The sequence below is a fragment of the Leptodactylus fuscus genome, chromosome 1 (assembly GCF_031893055.1).
Source record: "Leptodactylus fuscus isolate aLepFus1 chromosome 1, aLepFus1.hap2, whole genome shotgun sequence".
NCBI lineage: Eukaryota > Metazoa > Chordata > Amphibia > Anura > Leptodactylidae > Leptodactylus > Leptodactylus fuscus.
The window spans coordinates 122,642,448-122,656,041 of record NC_134265.1 but is presented as its reverse complement, the minus strand read 5'-3'; the positions used below and the strand labels follow the sequence as shown (position 1 = coordinate 122,656,041).

The following is a 13,594-nucleotide window of genomic DNA, read 5'->3' as shown; positions in this document are numbered from 1 at the left end:
GAATATATTGGGGTTACGTGCACCCACAATTTTTACTACTGGTATACAGTGCCAGTTTCTGACTGGGAATTCAAAGAATATATTGGGGTTACAAATACCCTCATTTCTTGCTACTGCCATATAGTGCCAGTTTCTGACTGGTAATTCAAAGAATATATTGGGGTTACGTGCACCCACAATTTTTACTACTGGTATACAGTGCCATTGTCTGACTGGGAATTCAAAGAATATATTGGGGTTATAAATACCCTCATTTCTTGCTACTGCCATATAGTGCCAGTTTCTGACTGGGAATTCAAAGAATATATTGGGGTTATAAATACCCTCATTTCTTGCTACTGGTATATAGTGCCATTGTCTGACTGGGAATTCAAAGAATATATTGGGGTTACGTGCACCCACAATTTTTACTACTGGTATACAGTGCCAGTTTCTGACTAGGAATTCAAAGAATATATTGGGGTTACAAATACCCTCATTTCTTGCTACTGCCATATAGTGCCAGTTTCTGACTGGTAATTCAAAGAATATATTGGGGTTACGTGCACCCACAATTTTTACTACTGGTATACAGTGCCATTGTCTGACTGGGAATTCAAAGAATATATTGGGGTTATAAATACCCTCATTTCTTGCTACTGCCATATAGTGCCAGTTTCTGACTGGTAATTCAAAGAATATATTGGGGTTATAAATACCCGCATTTCTTGCTACTGGTATATAGTGCCATTGTCTGACTGGGAATTCAAAGAATATATTGGGGTTACGTGCACCCACAATTTTTGCTACTGGTATATAGTGCCAATTTCTAACTGGGAATTCAAAATGCGCAAGGCTCCCGGAAAGGGACGTGGACGAGGCCGTGGGCGAGGTCGGGGGAATGGTTCTGGGGAGCAAGGTAGCAGTGAAGCCACAGGGCGTCCCGTGCCTACTCCTGTGGGGCAGCAAGCATTGTGCCACTCCACAGTGCCAGGGTTGCTTGCCACATTAACTAAACTGCAGGGTACAAACCTTAGTAGGCCCGAGAACCAGGAACAGGTCTTGCAATGGCTGTCAGAGAACGCTTACAGCACATTGTCCAGCAGCCAGTCAGACTCTGCCTCCTCTCCTCCTATTACCCAACAGTCTTGTCCTCCTTCCTCCCAAAATTCCCAAGCTTCACAGAACAATAACCCCAACTGTCCCTGCTCCCCAGAGCTGTTCTCCGCTCCTTTCATTTTCCCTCAACCTGCCTCTCCACGTCACGATTCCACGAACCTAACAGAGGAGCATCTGTGTCCAGATGCTCAAACACTAGAGTCTCCTCCATCTCCGTTCGATTTGGTGGTGGATGACCAGCAACCCACCCTCATCGACGATGATGTGACGCAGTTGCCGTCAGGGCATCCAGTTGACCGGCGCATTGTGCGGGAGGAGGAGATGAGACAGGAGTTGGAAGAGGAAGTGGTGGATGATGAGGACACTGACCCGACCTGGACAGGGGGGATGTCAAGCGGGGAAAGTAGTGTGGATGTTGAGGCAAGTGCAGCACCAAAAAGGGTAGCTAGAGGCAGAGGCAGAGGTCAGCAGCTTAGGCGAAGCCAGGCCACACCCGGAATCTCCCAAGATGTTCCAGTTCGTACCCAGCCCCGAAAAACTCCCACCTCGAGGGCACGTTTCTCGAAGGTGTGGAGTTTTTTCAAGGAATGCGCCGAGGACAGATATAGTGTTGTCTGCACAATTTGCCTCTCGAAATTGATTAGGGGCTCTGAGAAGAGCAACCTGTCCACCACTTCAATGCGCCGTCATTTGGAATCCAAGCACTGGAATCAGTGGCAGGCAGCAACGGCAGGACAAAGGCCGCCTGCCGTTCACGCCACTGCCACTGCCTCTGCCACTGCCTCTGCCTCTGCCACTGCCACTGCTGACTGTGCTGGCGATGCACTCCAGAGGACGAGCCAGGACACCACTTCATCTGCCTCCGCCACTTTGTTGACTTCTCCCTCATCCTCCCCTGTTCCTGTCTTATCTCCTTCTCCTGCACCATCAAAGGCACCATCAGGCGCTTCTTTACAACAACCCACCATCTCTCAGACATTGGAGCGGCGGCAGAAATACACTGCTAACCACCCACACGCGCAAGCCTTGAACGCCAACATCGCTAAACTGCTGGCCCAGGAGATGTTGGCGTTCCGGCTTGTTGAAACTCCCGCCTTCCTGGACCTGATGGCAACTGCGGCACCTCGCTATGCCGTCCCTAGCCGTCACTACTTCTCCCGGTGTGCCGTCCCCGCCTTGCACCAGCACGTGTCACTCAACATCAGGCGGGCCCTTAGTTCCGCGCTTTGCACAAAGGTCCACTTGACCACCGACGCGTGGACAAGTGCATGCGGACAGGGACGCTACATTTCACTGACGGCACACTGGGTGAATGTAGTTGAGGCTGGGACTGCTTCCCAAACTGGCCCGGTGTACCTCGTCTCCCCGCCTAACATTCCTGGCAGGGACACGAGAAGAACACCCCCCTCCTCCTCCTCCTCTACCGCCTCCTCCTCCGCCACCGCCTCCTCCTCCGCTGTTAGATTGACCCCAGCTACGAGTTGGAAACGTTGCAGCACTGGCGTTGGTAGACGTCAGCAGGCTGTGCTGAAGCTGATCAGCTTGGGGGACAGACAGCACACTGCCTCCGAGGTGAGGGATGCCCTCCTCGATGAGACGGCAATATGGTTTGAGCCGCTGCACCTGGGCCCAGGCATGGTCGTTTGTGATAACGGCCGGAACCTGGTAGCAGCTCTGGAGCTTGCCGGACTCCAACATGTTCCATGCCTGGCCCACGTCTTCAACCTAGTGGTGCAACGTTTCCTAAAGAGCTACCCCAATGTTCCAGAGCTACTGGTGAAAGTGCGGCGCATGTGCGCCCACTTTCGCAAGTCGACAGTAGCCGCTGCTAGCTTAAAATCTCTCCAGCAACGCCTGCATGTGCCACAACACCGGCTTTTGTGCGACGTCCCCACACGCTGGAACTCAACATTTCAGATGTTGAATAGAGTGGTTGAGCAGCAGAGACCTTTGATGGAATACCAGCTACAAAACCCTAGGGTGCCACAAAGTCAGCTGCCTCAGTTTCTCATCCATGAGTGGCCATGGATGAGAGACCTTTGTGACATCCTACGGGTGTTTGAGGAGTCCACAAGGAGGGTGAGCTCTGAGGATGCGATGGTGAGCCTTACAATCCCGCTCTTGTGTGTTCTGAGAGAATCCCTGATTGACATCAGGGATAACTCAGATCACACAGAGGAGTCAGGGATAGCATCCGATCCGTCACAGCTGGAGAGTAGGTCCACACATCTGTCCGCTTCATCGCGTTTAATGGAGGAGGAGGAGGAGGAGGAAGAAGAGTTGTCCGATGATGTGATGGTGATACAGGAGGCTTCCGGGCAACTTCGAATCGTCCCATTGTTGCAGCGCGGATGGGTAGACATGGAGGATGAGGAGGAAATGGAGATTGAACTTTCCGGTGGGGCCAGAGGAGTCATGCCAACTAACACTGTGGCAGACATGGCTGAGTTCATGTTGGGGTGCTTTACAACCGACAAGCGTATTGTCAAAATCATGGAGGACAACCAGTACTGGATCTTTGCTATCCTTGACCCCCGGTATAAAAACAACATCTCGTCTTTTATTCCGGTAGAGGGGAGGGCCAATCGCATCAATGCTTGCCACAGGCAATTGGTGCAGAATATGATGGAGATGTTTCCAGCATGTGACGTTGGCGGCAGGGAGGACAGTTCCTCCAGTAGGCGACCAAGTTCTCACCGGTCCACACAAACGAGGGGCACACTGTCTAAGGTCTGGGACACCTTGATGGCACCCCCTCGCCAAAGTGCCGCCACAGAGGGTCCTAGTGTCACCAGGCGTGAGAAGTATAGGCGCATGTTGCGGGAATACCTTTCCGACCACAGCCCTGTCCTCTCCGACCCCTCTGCGCCCTACACGTATTGGGTGTCGAAGTTGGACCTGTGGCTTGAACTTGCCCTATATGCCTTGGAGGTGCTGTCCTGTCCTGCCGCCAGCGTCCTATCTGAGAGGGTGTTCAGTGCAGCCGGTGGCATCATCACTGACAAGCGCACCCGTCTGTCAGCTGAGAGTGCCGACCGGCTCACTTTGATAAAAATGAACCACCACTGGATAGAGCCTTCATTTTTGTGCCCACCTGTGTAAAGCACCCCAACATGAAACTCCATGTCTGTACTCAACCTCTCCAATTCCTCCGCATCCTCATACTCATCCACCATAAGCGTTGCACAATTCTGCTAATACTAGGCTCCCTCCAACATGATTTCCCCCAACTCTGCTGGTTAGAGGCTCCCTCCACCCTGATTTCCACCAACTCTGCTGGTTAGAGGCTCCCTCCACCCTGCTTTCCCACAACTCTGCTGGTTAGAGGCTCCCTCCACCATGAATTTGCCCAAACTGGGCTGGTTAGAGGCTCCCTCCACCATGAATTGGTCCAAACTGGGGTTTTTAGAGGCTCCCTCCACCATGAATTTGCCAAAACTGGGCTGTTTAGAGGCTCCCTCCACCATGAATTGGTCCAAATTGGGGTTTTTAGAGGCTCCCTCCACCATGAATTTGCCCAAACTGGGCTGGTTAGAGGCTCCCTCCACCATGAATTGGTCCAAACTGGGCTGGTTAGAGGCTCCCTCCACCATGAATTGGTCCAAATTGGGGTTTTTAGAGGCTCCCTCCACCATGAATTGGTCCAAACTGGGCTGTTTAGAGGCTCCCTCCACCATGAATTGGTCCAAACTGGGGTTTTTAGAGGCTTCCTCCACCATGAATTGGTCCAAACTGGGGTTTTTAGAGGCTCCCTCCACCATGAATTTGCCCAAACTGGGCTGTTTAGAGGCTCCCTCCACCATGAATTGGTCCAAACTGGGGTTTTTAGAGGCTCCCTCCACCATGAATTGGTCCAAACTGGGGTTTTTAGAGGCTCCCTCCACCATGAATTGGTCCAAACTGGGGTTTTTAGAGGCTCCCTCCACCATGAATTTGCCCAAACTGGGCTGTTTAGAGGCTCCCTCCACCATGAATTGGTCCAAACTGGGGTTTTTAGAGGCTTCCTCCACCATGAATTGGTCCAAACTGGGGTTTTTAGAGGCTCCCTCCACCATGAATTTGCCCAAACTGGGCTGTTTAGAGGCTCCCTCCAGCATGAATTGGTCCAAACTGGGGTTTTTAGAGGCTCCCTCCACCATGAATTGGTCCAAACTGGGGTTTTTAGAGGCTCCCTCCACCATGAATTGGTCCAAACTGGGGTTTTTAGAGGCTCCCTCCACCATGAATTGGTCCAAACTGGGCTGGTTAGAGGCTCCCTCCACCATGAATTTGCCCAAACTGGGCTGTTTAGAGGCTCCCTCCACCATGAATTGGTCCAAACTGGTTAGAGGCTCCCTCCACCATGAATTGGTCCAAACTGGGTTTTTTAGAGGCTCCCTCCACCATGAATTGGTCCAAACTGGGGTTTTTAGAGGCTCCCTCCACCATGAATTGGTCCAAACTGGGGTTTTTAGAGGCTCCCTCCACCATGAATTGGTCCAAACTGGGGTTTTTAGAGGCTCCCTCCACCATGAATTTGCCCAAACTGGGCTGGTTAGAGGCTCCCTCCACCATGAATTGGTCCAAACTGGGCTGGTTAGAGGCTCCCTCCACCATGAATTGGTCCAAATTGGGGTTTTTAGAGGCTCCCTCCACCATGAATTGGTCCAAACTGGGCTGTTTAGAGGCTCCCTCCACCATGAATTGGTCCAAACTGGGGTTTTTAGAGGCTCCCTCCACCATGAATTGGTCCAAACTGGGCTGGTTAGAGGCTCCCTCCACCATGAATTGGTCCAAACTGGGTTTTTTAGAGGCTCCCTCCACCATGAATTGGTCCAAACTGGGGTTTTTAGAGGCTCCCTCCACCATGAATTTGCCCAAACTGGGCTGTTTAGAGGCTCCCTCCACCATGAATTGGTCCAAATTGGGGTTTTTAGAGGCTCCCTCCACCATGAATTTGCCCAAACTGGGCTGGTTAGAGGCTCCCTCCACCATGAATTGGTCCAAACTGGGCTGGTTAGAGGCTCCCTCCACCATGAATTGGTCCAAATTGGGGTTTTTAGAGGCTCCCTCCACCATGAATTGGTCCAAACTGGGCTGTTTAGAGGCTCCCTCCACCATGAATTGGTCCAAACTGGGGTTTTTAGAGGCTTCCTCCACCATGAATTGGTCCAAACTGGGCTGGTTAGAGGCTCCCTCCACCATGAATTGGTCCAAACTGGGGTTTTTAGAGGCTCCCTCCACCATGAATTGGTCCAAACTGGGGTTTTTAGAGGCTCCCTCCACCATGAATTTGCCCAAACTGGGCTGTTTAGAGGCTCCCTCCACCATGAATTGGTCCAAACTGGGTTTTTTAGAGGCTCCCTCCACCATGAATTGGTCCAAACTGGGGTTTTTAGAGGCTCCCTCCACCATGAATTGGTCCAAACTGGGGTTTTTAGAGGCTCCCTCCACCATGAATTTGCCCAAACTGGGCTGTTTAGAGGCTCCCTCCACCATGAATTGGTCCAAATTGGGGTTTTTAGAGGCTCCCTCCACCATGAATTGGTCCAAACTGGGGTTTTTAGAGGCTCCCTCCACCATGAATTTGCCCAAACTGGGCTGTTTAGAGGCTCCCTCCAGCATGAATTGGTCCAAACTGGGGGTTTTAGAGGCTCCCTCCACCATGAATTGATCCAAACTGGGGTTTTTAGAGGCTCCCTCCACCATGAATTGGTCCAAACTGGGGTTTTTAGAGGCTCCCTCCACCATGAATTGGTCCAAACTGGGCTGGTTAGAGGCTCCCTCCACCATGAATTTGCCCAAACTGGGCTGTTTAGAGGCTCCCTCCACCATGAATTGGTCCAAACGGGGGTTTTTAGAGGCTCCCTCCACCATGAATTTGCCCAAACTGGGCTGGTTAGAGGCTCCCTCCACCATGAATTGGCCCAAACTGGGCTGTTTAGAGGCTCCCTCCACCATGAATTGGTCCAAACTGGGCTGTTTAGAGGCTCCCTCCACCATGAATTGGTCCAAACTGGGCTGTTTAGAGGCTCCCTCCACCATGAATTGGTCCAAACTGGGTTTTTTAGAGGCTCCCTCCACCATGAATTGGTCCAAACTGGGGTTTTTAGAGGCTCCCTCCACCATGAATTGGTCCAAACTGGGGTGTTTAGAGGCTCCCTCCACCATGAATTTGCCCAAACTCTGCTGGTTAGAGGCTCAATCCACCCTGATTTTCAAAACAAATGTTGGTGCCAACCTCAACTTACTACAAGGGCCAAATTCACTGCTAGTGACAAGCTCTCCTCACTGCAAGTGCCAAATACACATGTTTCAAGGTGTTTTCCTACTGTCAGAGAGGTGGTATTGAGTGTGTAAAGTGTGTAGTTGTTCGGCTGTGATGTTGGGGTAATAGAGGGTCTTTGGTGTGTTAGATGCCCCCAGACATGCTTCCCCTGCTGTCCCAGTGTCATTCCAGAGGTGTTGGCATCATTTCCTGTGGTGTCATAGTGGACTTGGTGACCCTCCAGACACGGATTTGGGTTTCCCCCTTAACGAGTATATGTTCCCCATAGACTATAATGGGGTTCGAAACCCGTTCGAACACACGAACAGTGAGCGGCTGTTCGATTCGAATTTCGAACCTCGAACATTTTAGTGTTCGCTCATCTCTAGTAACATCCAGATGTTTTAGTCATGAATACAAGTATTTATTAAAAAGACATGTCAGGAGAAGGGTCAGGTCCCCTGTGAGGTTGTCACCATGATTCTATATATGTATGCAAATGTTTATTAACAGTGTCCTAAAGTCTATTTTACTTGCCATCTAGATACAAATCATTGTGCCCAGACACTTGGCCAAACTGGGCTGGTTCTGCACGAGAAGGAGTTGAGCGATTAGTGAAACATATGGGTTACCAGCCGAATGAATACAAACTTGGGAGGTAACTAAATTCACATTACACTATGCATAACTGTATACTAGTACATTATCCTTCCAGTTTAATACCAATGCATATACAATACAAAATGAAACAACTTTTCAAATAGCCATGTTTGAAATATCCTCCTATTTTATGTACACAGCTCCTGTGTAAAACTATATGTCTCCATGTTACAGGCTACAAACTGTGTAGTCTGATCCTTCAATCATGCATCACACCACTTCTGTCTGTAGATGACCAGTATGAGGGGTGTATGAAATGTTCATTAATATATACATATTCGATAAACTACTGAGTTACTTATTTCTACTATTAATAACTATTGTGTCGTGTTCTTTTTCAGGACGAAGTTGTTCATACGTTTTCCTTATACTTTATTTAATACTGTGGATGCATTTGAAATGAGAAAGCATCAGTTGGGTAATGATATTCATTATTACTAACCTGTCACTTATAGAAGTCTCATCTTTGACTATATTACATCATACATCATGTTTATTCTGGTTTACATCGTTCTGTTGCATTTGTTTGCACGTTTAACCTAAATGTACTTATTTTCTTTATTTTTTAGTTTCTAAAATCCAAGCCAAATACAAAGGGTGTTTAGGAAAAAGAGCTTTTTTAAAAAAGAAGAAAGCAGGTATGTGATTCCTGTATACTGATCTTATTTCTTTACTCCCATAACCTGTTCATTTTAGAGAGGCCGATATTATTGTGCTCTTAAGTGGTTCTGTAGCCTAGAGATATAGGCAAGGAGATAAATTTAATCCATTATTTATAGCAAAACAATTACAATTTACAATAAGTTATTACTACATGTAAATTGTCTCCTTTAATGGTTGGTGATATTTTTCTGCTCATAACCACTGCAGAATATGAAATATTGAAGGGTGTCTATCACCTCACCCAAGCATTTTCAACTACCACGACTTACAGAGCACATTACAGTGATAAACAGCATAGCTTGGTTATGTATGTCACTTATGTAGATCCTGTAGAAAAATAACTGAAGTGTTATTCAAATAAAGTACTTGGTGCCCTGGGGGTGGGGCTTCAGCCCTGGGAGCACTGCTTTTGATGTTTAGGTACGATGGTTGATGTCATAATAGTGGGATCAACTCCCATTGCAAGGAGTGGCACTGGAAGGAGGAGGTACTAGCCTGAGCAACAATAGCAGTGCTCCAGGGAGCAGAAGCCCCACCCACAGTGCACCTACTAACTCATTTGCATTACACTTCAAAGTGTTTTTTCTCTACAAAAGTGATATACATCACAGAAACATTATTTCATCAGCACCTTCAACTCTTTCACATGTCTATAAAAGACTTCCTAAAATTGCTCAAGGAAGGAATTCTTTAACACTCTTTAACACTGCACCAAAATATGTAAACTTTATGGGGATATATGCACTAGAATGAGATATTACTAATTTATTTAATGACACATACCTCTTATCCACAGAGACTGAAATCTATGCCTAAGCTAAGAACTTTTGTAGATCTGACCTATATATTAGAGCAGTTCCTGGCAGAAAATATAGCAAAATTGCTGGGTCACTGGATCCCCAAACAGCTCTTACGTGGGTTTAACCATGAGACTTGCCATAAATTTTTTTTATGCAAAACATATTTTAGGTCGGAGGCATAAGATGCATTTTGGTAGCAGGTTAGTGGCAAAATCAGCTGTGGCTAACCAGCTATGGTGTACAGTGGCAGTATAGTGGATAGGGTTTAAGCCAATGCACAAAAGAACAAAGAACTTCCAGCATATCAATTATTGTTGCATGTTTGGCCATAGTGTTCAACGTTTACAATGCAAAGGTTGGAAGCTGAGCCAGTTGCCCAAAAATCTCAGCTGAAAGCCACAGCAAAACCAGCCAATCCCATGGAAGAGCGGCATTCACCTAAAACAAGCTTTTCATGGCAGAAAATTGGGTAGATATCTTAAGGAATATCCCCAAATATATTTAGATGTGCGGTTTCCTGCGCTCGTCTACAAAATCTGTTACAAATTCTCCATATACCATGTGCATTTAAATTACTGGAAGGATAAAGGGCATGTTGGCCCCATAAAACATCAGCTGCCATGTGGATGCTTTGTCTGCCCTCTCTATAACAATGCCACTAGCCTCAGGACTTAGTCTGTCACTGATTTAAAGAGGTTTTCTGGGACTGATGATCTATCCTTAGGATATGTCATCAGATGAAGATCAGTGAGGGTCTGATACACAGGACCCCCACAGATCAGCTGTTTAGGTGAGCGCTGTGGCCTCTTTGCTACTTACTGAGCATAGAATCGTAGAGGTAATTCCACTAATGAATGTGATATCACATGGTCTGTGAAGAGGAAGGAAGCACCACAGCTGATCTGTTGGGTTCCTAGATGTAAGACACCCACTGAATATCCCAAGGTATAGGTCATTAAGTATTAAGCCTCAGAAAACCCATTTCATGTCAAGTCAGTGACCCTATAAATCTACTAAATAACTGTTTTATTGTTAATTTCTTGGTGTTAGTTGGAATATTAAAGGAAAAATAAAAATGTTCTAGCTGTTCATAAAATAAATCCATGACTATTGTAGATAATTTCACAACACATTCAGAGTCTCAATTTTCTGTTGCTGCTGAATGTCTAATATGTGCAATATCTGTGTCACTTGATTTAACAATATCTATTATCTCTTATAGCTGTCAAACTAGAATCTTGCTGGAGAGGAGTTATGGCCAGGAAAGCTGCCAAGAAACGGGCATGGGCTGCGCAAACCATACGAAAGTAAGAATTGTGGAAAACTTCAATAAATGATGTCAAATTTCTGGGAATTGTTCCCTGTTGGCCTCTACATTTAACAATAGGTTAGCATAAAATGAACTTAAGGTCTTAAACCCTCCCCCCTGATCGTCCCACCACTTAACAGTGTCTAATATGATGCCCTTGTTCAGCGTATTCAGATGGCAGATGCCAAATACTAGACATGTGCTCCATCTAGAAGCAGTAGAGTGGATTTCCTCAACAGGGTCTATCTCAATTTATAGATTCATCACTGGCTTCATAAACCGGAATAAAAAGCTCTGTGATGAGAACAAAGATTTTGTTCGCATGATGCAGTACAACTACCTCGTGAAACTAAAGGACAAAGTGCCTAAAAATGTCCTGGACAAGAGTTGGTTACAGCCACCGATAGCTTTGACAAAGGTAAGAGAACGCTTGTCTTACAATAGTAAGAAAAATGCTGATATATTTTGGAGATGAGTCTTTAGAGAGGTCATGGAAACTTCAAGGAAAACTTATTAAACATGAGATGACGTAAAACAGTAAAATAAGGAGGAAGAAGATTTTAATTAATATTTCTAACATTACCCTACTGTATGCTGTACTGTACATTAGAATGGCCTCTGTAACGTGAATGTTAGGTCTGAAGCTGATTCAGTATAAGAAGTTTCTTTCCTTTGTTACAGACCTCAGAATTGCTGTATAAGCTATGTATCAGAAACCTGGTGAGGAAATATCGCAAATCGATTACTCCACAAAGAATAGAACAGGTATGGTAGCCAGATCCATCGCTATTTGGTTTGCCGCTACATTACGCGGAGTGCTGATGGTGCACTATACATATAATTGTCTGGAGGGAAGTGTTTGTTCATCCCATATTACTATAAGTGTAAATGAGCTGTCTACTAGAGGAAGCTGTTAATTTAATATTCACATCTTAAGCATATGTAGAAAAAATTAGGAAGGGCACTCACCCACATCCAAGCTCCATCCAAGATGAGCTTGGATGTGGGTGAGTGCCCTTCCTAATTTTTTCTACATATGCTCTATTTTTTCATACTGCCTTTTTTTGGTCATTGAGCACCCCCACAGCTCTTCACATTTAAGGTTACAATCCTCATACTTACCTTCAATTTATTGGGACTTTCATTTATATTTCTAGCAGTGCCATCCTATATTTCTTTTTCCTCGTTTTATTCACATCTTAACGCTTTGTTCTTTCTCGTCATCTATATTGTGGCGTGATTTCTGTATATACTTAGATGTAGATAAATGTTTGTATTGCCATTCAGCTTTTTTGGATGCTCTTTCAGGCTGCATTCACTTAGACGCTTCCATTTACTGGTGGACCAGTTGAATAATGGACACCAGTGGAGCCCAGTGGCCCCCTTAAATTATAGTGGGGTCTATCGCGTACCACTTGATGTTCCTCATTTTGACAGGAAGAATAGTGCAACTTGTACAGCAATTTCTTAATTAAATAAAAGTCTAGGAGTTTGTGACTTTGCTTCAATTTTACTGACAGTTTTCATTGTCAAGGCGACATGTTGAGATTTATAGCAACCCTTGCTGGTTCTTGGTCCCAGTTACGGTCCCCATTGCTATATTTATATATAAATTGCAGCTTGTTTTCATTAAAAGTAAATCTTTATTGTACTAATTTATTTTATGTGTATGCAGATGCGACAGAAAGTTGTAGCCAGTGAAATTTTCAAAGGGAAGAAGGAAGGCTACGATCAAAGTATTAGCCAGCCATTTGAAGACTCCCGGTTAAGTAAGTGAGAGCTAAAGTACATAGATAGTACATAAGTATATATGGGAGTATATAGGCAAGTAAGGCAGCTGCTGTGTGGCAAGAGGAATAGCAGTCCATGTTCTGCAAGAGATAGATAGGAGGATCAACAAGCCCCACACCGCGCTGTTAAAAGGGTGGCATAAATCAACATATTAGTGTAAGTACTAGATAGTGTAAGTATGTTTAAAGATTTGGCACATGCAGTTTTATATTCTGCTGGAAAGCTGACAGTGCGCTGAATTCAGTGCACTATCGGCTTTCCCGATCTGTGCCCGGTGTAAAGCGCTATTGGTCCCGGGACCGTAGTGCTCTATGGTCAGAAGGGTGTTTATGACAGTTAGCCAGGGACGCCCTTCTGTCTCGCGGCGCCTATCGCGCTGTACTGTGGCGCGGGGAGGAACTCCCCCTCCTTCTCCTGCTAATACTCGTCTATGGACGAGCTGTGTGAGCAGAGGGAGGGGGTGTTCCTCCCCGCGCCACAGTACAGCACGATAGGCGCTGCTGTGGAGAAGGACGTTCCTGGCTAAGTGTCAGAAACGCCCTTCTGACTGTAAAGCCCTACGGTACGGGGACAGATAGCGCTTTACACCGGGCACAGATCGGGAAAGCCGATAGTGCGCTGAATTCAGCGCACTGTCAGCTTTCCAGCAGTATATAAAACTGCCTGTGCCCAATCTGATGAAAGGTCCTCTTTAAGAAAATGTGAGAGCTGGGAGGAACGCCTCCTCCCTCCCCTCACAGTATTCGTCCATAGGCGAATACTGGGGGAGGTGTTCCTCCCTACTCTCCCAGAGTACAGCACTATAGATGGTGCCGTGAGGAAGGGCGTTCCTGACTGACTGTCAATAACGCCATTCTGATGGTGAAGCGCCACGGTACCGGCATTGATAGTTCTTCACCAGAGGCACATTTTGTGAAAGCTGATAATGCATTGAATTCAGCGCACTGTCAGCTTTCTAGCGGTGTATTAAACCACATGTGCCCCAGGAGGTGAAAGGTTCTCTTTAAGTTTTTGCTTTCACTATGA

General features: G+C 46.5%; 1 protein-coding gene across 1 annotated transcript in view; it reads left to right on the top strand.

Moving 5' to 3' along the window:
* MYO1H (myosin IH) overlaps positions 1-13,594 on the top strand; it is a 57,974-nt gene that overhangs the window by 37,563 nt on the left and 6,817 nt on the right. Inside the window, exons 20-26 of the mRNA XM_075272907.1 lie at positions 7,890-8,003; positions 8,347-8,423; positions 8,575-8,643; positions 10,691-10,775; positions 11,036-11,195; positions 11,459-11,542; positions 12,453-12,546. Coding sequence (XP_075129008.1) covers positions 7,890-8,003; positions 8,347-8,423; positions 8,575-8,643; positions 10,691-10,775; positions 11,036-11,195; positions 11,459-11,542; positions 12,453-12,546 — 683 coding nt within the window. The remainder of the gene's footprint in view (positions 1-7,889; positions 8,004-8,346; positions 8,424-8,574; positions 8,644-10,690; positions 10,776-11,035; positions 11,196-11,458; positions 11,543-12,452; positions 12,547-13,594) is intronic.